Source organism: Hakea prostrata, chromosome 5 (assembly GCF_041222555.1).
Source record: "Hakea prostrata isolate BN-2017 chromosome 5, UWA_Hpros_2, whole genome shotgun sequence".
NCBI classification, from domain to species: Eukaryota; Viridiplantae; Streptophyta; class Magnoliopsida; order Proteales; family Proteaceae; genus Hakea; species Hakea prostrata.
In genome coordinates, this window is record NC_142604.1 from 20,878,413 (window position 1) to 20,885,412 (window position 7,000).

A 7,000-nucleotide genomic window follows, 5' to 3' on the forward strand; every position below is an offset into this window, starting at 1 on the left:
AATATTACAACAATCCAAATTGAATGACATTGAGGTAAAAGAAACAGGCAGTTAGCAACAGTAGTATCCAATGTATGACAGGAACTTTCTACCTTTATACTTGATTCTCTGGCCACACACTAAGGGCCTGTTTGGTTGTGTGAATCCAGCCATTTGAAATGAAATGAGATTTCAAATCTATGGATTTCAAATCTATGGACTCATGAATGAAAAAATTAACCGTTTGGTTACTTGAATCTGATGAAATGAAATCTGTGGATTCATCCTGATAACTGTTTGGTTACTTGGATCTGTGGAATGAAATCTATGGATTCATCTTGAAAAACTGTTTGGTTATCCTAAATCTGTGGATTTGAAATCTATAGATTCACCTTGAAAAACTGTTTGGTTATCTAAATCCATGAATTTCAAAATGGATAATTTTCATCTAGATGAGGTTTGGTCCAAGTCACTTTTAGTTCACTTTAAGTGAGGTTTGGTCCAAGTCACTTTTAGTTCACTTTAAGTTTTCTTTTACACTCCCCTGTGGTTTCAAGAAATTATTAAATAAGGACAAGCTTAACAGAAACCATTAGTTTAATAATTTTTGTGACAAAAATACCCTTTTTATTTTATTTTAAAGGGGTTATCTTGCTTTTTGTTGAACTTGAAGACAAAATTGGTTGACTTAGACGGATGGGAGTGCACAAATATAGACCCTAGTCAACTAATTGTAATATAATATTATTCCTTCTTTGGAATTGCAATGTCAAGTCCTAATAACTAAGCATCAATATCCAATCATTGTCAATGCCTTAGCTATACATATGTTGCCCTCAAGTTTTCTGCACCAAGAATAATATTCGACGAATTTTGAAATCCTTTCCTGATAAGAAAATGTACTTCTAGATGCCATTGTTTGATCAGGAGATTTTTTTTTCCCCAACTGTTTACACTAGCCCCATTGCTTCATCATGTAGCAGAGTGGTATATCCAGATAAGATACTTTCCTTGCATAAAAAAATCTTCACTTTATTCAATTTAAATATCTTGCAGTCAGTGTTCCTTAGCTTTACAATTTTGTCACCCTTGGCTTGACGATTGAGAATCATGATTCATTTCCTTTATCTGTACTGCTTCATTTTTGTTTTTTCTAATGGTGTGAATTTAACCCATCTAGCTGTGGTTCAACTCTAACTAATTCATAGATTTGTGTGTGTCGATGGGTGCAAGAAACTGTGCATGTTTCTTCCTTTGTCCTCTTTCTCTCTCTCTCTCTCCTCAGAGCTTTTGTAGTTCATTCATTTGTCAAATTAGCTGAAGACATTGAAGTGGGCTGAAAGACCAAACTGTTAGCAAAGAATTTCAATGAATTGAGAATGCAATTTCAAAGATAAAGATGGAAATTTTTTAATCCTTCGCCCAGGATAAAAGGATTGAGAGTTGACAATTTAGATTCAAAGCGGTGTTTGATGACCCAAAAAAGAAAAACTGAAATATGATCAATTGCATCGGTCTTCATCATTTTATTCAAGATGTTGATTTAGTTCTCTGTTTCCAAATATTGTATTAGGTCATAAATAGTTCAATTAAAACTATGAAAATTGTATCAAATTCGAAAAAGTAAAGGATAAACCTGATCAATCAAATTACCCAGTAACTGATCCAGTTGTATAAAAAAGTAAATATATATATTAATTTTGAGAAACATAATCACTTACATCTAGCTGAACTTCTTATTGTTTATAGAAACTGGTCAATGGACCATCCACTAACATGTAAGAATTGTTTAAACTTCAAATCTTGAAATTGAAAGTAGTAGCTGCTGTCAACTTAATCTGAACAGTGAGTAGGCTTGTTTCTCCAACTTTGATTGTTAGTTTATTATCTAGTTCTCAAAGAAACAGTCTTGGTTCAACCCATCAACTGGATTCAGTCCAATTTGAATTCCACAAATCTGTTTCTTAATCTGAATTGACTGAAGTCATGATGAGTCTCTATCAATAAATAGCTCAATCTTATGGATGTTACTGCTAAACACCCGAAGAAAGGAAAAAAAACAAAGGATAGAGTAGGAACGAAGCCCAAAGCTATACAAGAAAGATATGGACAAGGAAGAAACAAAAGGAAAAACTGTTTTAAGTTGTGCAACAGAACAAATACATCATCTCAAAATCCTAACTATTCTTTTGCTCCCTATGAGCTTCCAATGGAGAGATGAAAAGATAATGTAATCTTCTCTTCTCCTGCAACACACCAACCTGCACAACTAACATGAACTTATGTCTTTTATTAGGGAAATACTAATAAACCAAATAATCCAAAACAACAAAAAAGATCTCATACAACTACTGCCATCGCAATACTGACCCTGAGCTCTGTTCTAATGCTCCAAAAACACTTTCTCCCAAAAAGGAGAAGAAATGGTTAGTACATGATCTTCTCTGTATTCTTATTTACCAAACACCATAAATCTTAGCACTCAGAATTTTGAGTCTGAGAGTTAAATCCCTCTCAAATTAGGATTTGGCTCACCTACTGACATACCATTGTATTGATGGTCCAAGTGGCTGCAGACCACCTGTGAAGAGCAGCACAATGATTTTTGGGGTTGTACTGATCACTGGTGTTTGTAATTTCTCTTGATTTTGGAGTACCAACATTGCTTCCTTCCTTGATGATTTTTGTAGTTAGAGATGTATTTCAGAACAAACTTGCTACCTTTCTCAATTTTCGAAGGGGAAACTGTTTCAGGAAAATGGTGTCGGTTAGTCATGAAGACTGGATGCATTTATGCTGGAATCAGGTGCTGTAGCACTGGTACAGTGAAATATCTAATAGCCCTCCTATTTGTTTTCCCATAATACCCCTCTTCCAAGGCATGTTAGCCTTTCCCTTTTCTAGTTGTTTGCTGTCTCCACCTGATAATAAAATTTCATCAATGCAGCAACTTTATCTTTCTTACCAATGTAATAGAGTTATTCTAATTGTTTATTTTTTTTTTACTAGGGCTGTTATACTGTCTTTTAATCAGATATTTGATCTGCTTTGCGTCATGTTCTAGATTTGAAAAGTATGGTGTCAGTTGGGTTGGCTACCCTAGCATCTTGCAATTATAATCAGTTAACATATTTCTCCATCCACAGCCATTTTTCAAAGACCATCCCCACAAACTTTAAATACACATATTCTGGTCCACATAAACGAAAAATAAATAAATAAATAAATAAAATCAGTCTCCAAACACAAGGTCTGGAGATGTTAGCGAGATTTGACTCAGATAAAAGTCAGATGCAGTTTGGTTGAGTCTTGGGCCAAGCTGCATTCTTTTGAAACAGAAGGGTTATAAATTTAGTTAGAGAGTTTATGCAGGTCAGACACAACTAACAGAAAGCTATGATTTTCTCATCACAACCCTTTTCTGTACAGGATGGTGTGTAATTGAGGAATCACCATTCATAAGTAACCTTCCCAGAAATCCTCATTGGCTGTGGGGTCAAAAACAAACTGAAGTGAACAGGTCTCAAAGCAGTTTGAATCAGTTATGGCACCAGAGATAATACGTCACAACACCCCCCCCCCCCCCACACAGTTGCATAATGATACAACAAAAGCCAAAATATTTAGATGCAGTGCAGTATTAGTTGAAAAGGAAAATATCAAATTGAAAGCCTATCTATGGTTGAAAAGGAAAATATCAAATAACAAATCTATCATTGATCAATCTTGCATAATAAGTTCCCCGGAACATACCTTTTTTGGTGTGGTTATGGGGGGTGATTAGACTAAGGAGAGGGTTTGGGTGTTGATGGCTGCAGGAATGCACACAATGCACCTGGGAATCTTTGCAGATGTCAACACACAAATCCAAACATTTCAAGGATTGACTGATACTCCTCTTCAATAAAGTATAGAAAATACAAAGAAAATGGGTTGAGCAGTGAATTTTATCAAGAAAATGGGTTAAGCAGACCTATTCACTGTAATTTTTTAATCCTCTTCATTTGGAATCTATTAATTCACATTATAATAGTCTTTTGTAAGGAAATAAGTTCTCATTATCAAAATCAACTTTGCCGAGTCCAATATTATTCATTTTGGATCATATTAAAAATAGGAACAACCTGGTTGAGCCATAATTTATTAATCAATTTCACTTCGTTCCTACATTGAAAGATAAAGAGAATGCATGAGGATGAGGATCGTAAACACCAAATACAAGTGGGTATATTCCTGAGTAAGAGGTAAGAAGCAAGGCTGGACTGGAGTCAATCCTAGTGATGGAGCTGATAACCCATCAAATATGTCCGGCCTTGTAGGACAAACCGATAGTAATTTGAACCAGACGAGTAAAATAGAAAAGTTCTACAGCCAGGGGCTGGCAAGAAACCAGTAGAAGTGCTAGAAAGGTTAGTATTTAATCCATCCTTACCTTCTAAGGACTCAAAATAGAAGCTAAACAGATCGAAAACAGAAAGCAGCCCACACAGAGCCATAGTGAACAGGTAGTTCACCAACCCCACAAGATATCTCAATCATCTATAGATTAACCAAACAAACACTGATCGAAATCAGGTAGAAGCACGATAATTGAACTAAAGAAACCCTACACGAAATAAAGTTGGGATAAAAACAAAAAATAAAATGACATTTTCACAACAGATCGAACACAAAAACTAATCTTTTTCAATAAATATCGAAGCATACAATACCAGCTTCAAGAGAAATGAGAGAAATAGATGAATGGGTCGAACCTTGCTGGACCTGAGAGAGTGTAGTCTGACTGCTGAGAAGAAGAAAGAACCTCCGAAAGTACAAGTCTAAAATTTAGAGACGACGCAGAAGCGAAAGATAAAGAAGAAAATCGCCTTCATTACTCGCAGGGTTGATTCCATTATTTTTAACAACCGAACGCGTCCATGAAAAGAGAAGAAGATTACAATGAACTATGAATGCGAGCAAATCACTGCCAAGAGGAGGAGATTTCGAGAAGAGAAGATTTTGAGAGGAGAAAGAGGCTTCGTGTCGTTCGTCCACAGGATCTTTGTTCGTTCGAAGAGTTCGAGTTCAGAGAGTCTCGTTCCGTAAAATGAAATCTGCTCATTCAAGAGTTTTTATAAGCAAGTGTCATTCCACTCAGTTCACCCTAACCCCTGAATTCTACTCATTCAGGTTTGTAGGCTATATTTTGAAATGGGTGGATTTATGAATGGACTCATGTCTTCCAACCAAACAGGGTTAAAAAACTCATTCATGAGTCTAGGGATTTCAAATGGCTGGATCCACACAACCAAACAAGCCCTAAGAAAGGTCCCATCACAGCAGTGGAGGCACTGTTAGACTATAATTTCAGATCTTGAAACCACAATCCAGTGGACATTCATGTAAGAGTTTATTGGATTCATACTGTTAGAAATACGAACCAAATTTCATCCATTGTCTCACATTACATTAAGCAATTACCATTTTCTCTGTATCAGTGGACTATTCCTCAAATTGGTGAACTCTATCAAATCATCTCCAGATAAGTCCACATTGATTATTATTGTGATATCAAAATGGTTTGTAATCCCAGGATTGGATTAATAAAGCCACTCAGTAGGCACAGCCGCACAGGAAAGCTCTAAAAACAGAAAAGGGAAAGAAATTTTATCAATTCATTAATGGGAGAAAATGTAGATAGTCTAGACTCTAGACCCATACGCCGAGCAACAGCCATCCACATCCATGACATCTAACAATGCCATATCAGATATGGTAGAAAACAAACGCTTCACCCTTTCATATCCACCAATCAATCAACCCCAAATGCAATCAAATAGGTTTATTACTGTAAATCAGTAGATCCATTTCGTTCTGAAAAACTCAAAGGGAAGAAATAAAATTTGAAATTTGAAAATCTAATAATAAGTCTTCTGATTGAAGTAGAAGCCATTAACCACACTAGAATTTAAGAGAAAGTACAACCTACAGTACATGTTTCTTCTACTTTTAATCAGAAAATGTTCTATAACTAACCTCAGGAGCAAACACAATCAAAATCCACAATCACCATTGATTTTTAACTGGAATGATAAAAAGGTTGCCCTAACTAGAGACTCAACCTCCGAATCCGTAAAGGGTTCTGCCCTGTCTCTTCAACGCATAGACAACATCCATGGCTGTCACAGTCTTCCTCCTTGCATGCTCTGTGTAAGTAACAGCATCCCGAATAACGTTTTCAAGGAAGATCTTAAGAACACCCCTGGTTTCTTCATAAATCAAACCACTAATCCTCTTAACACCTCCTCTCCTGGCAAGACGACGAATCGCAGGCTTGGTGATACCCTGGATGTTATCCCGCAAAACCTTCCTGTGACGCTTTGCGCCTCCTTTGCCCAAACCCTTACCACCCTTTCCACGACCAGACATTTTTGGGAGCTTATGCGATTCTAGCAGAGCTTTGAATCTTGAAAGGAGAGAACTGCCTGCTTTTCAGTTGGATGAATTGGCTATGAGAATCGAATTGGTTTTATAGATGAAATTTTGAAATCTTTTGTTGGCGGGGCTTTTTGCGCTATCGGTTGATTTCGGTGTTAAAAACTTCAAACCACGCGTGATAGTATCAATCCACGTGAAATTGTTTGGTTGAGTATGAGTCGTCGATTACATGCCAATCGACGGTCCGCTTGTGGGAGGGCTGCAGCCACGGATTGACAGTTTTCATAACTGATTTTTATTTGCAGCAGCTACTCCAAATTCTGCCATGTGTACAGATTACAATCAAACAGTGTCAATTGAAAGTGCGGGATTTAATTGTAATTCTAACTTTCTTTTTTTATACTAAAAGTTTTTCAATTTTACAAATTTACAAAAAGAACCCTTTTCTACACTGATCATAACCCAAGGTTGTTGAAGGAGACCACCAATCTCCTCAGCCACATCAATGCCTTCGTTTAGTGCAGTCAACACGGATTCATCAACGGCATAATCAATGTAATCCAATGTGCTTATCATCCCAAACACCAATCAAATTGCAAAC

At 36.5% G+C, this 7,000-nt stretch overlaps 1 protein-coding gene across 1 annotated transcript; it reads right to left on the bottom strand.

Annotated features, from left to right (window-relative positions):
* Nucleotides 1-5,744: 5,744 nt before the first annotated feature.
* On the bottom strand, nt 5,745-6,474 carry LOC149015668 (histone H4). Its single transcript, XM_089155791.1, has one exon. It carries the CDS (start codon nt 6,388-6,390, stop codon nt 6,079-6,081), a length of 312 nt encoding a protein of 103 aa, XP_089011917.1. The 5' UTR covers nt 6,391-6,474; the 3' UTR covers nt 5,745-6,078.
* Nucleotides 6,475-7,000: the final 526 nt, after the last annotated feature.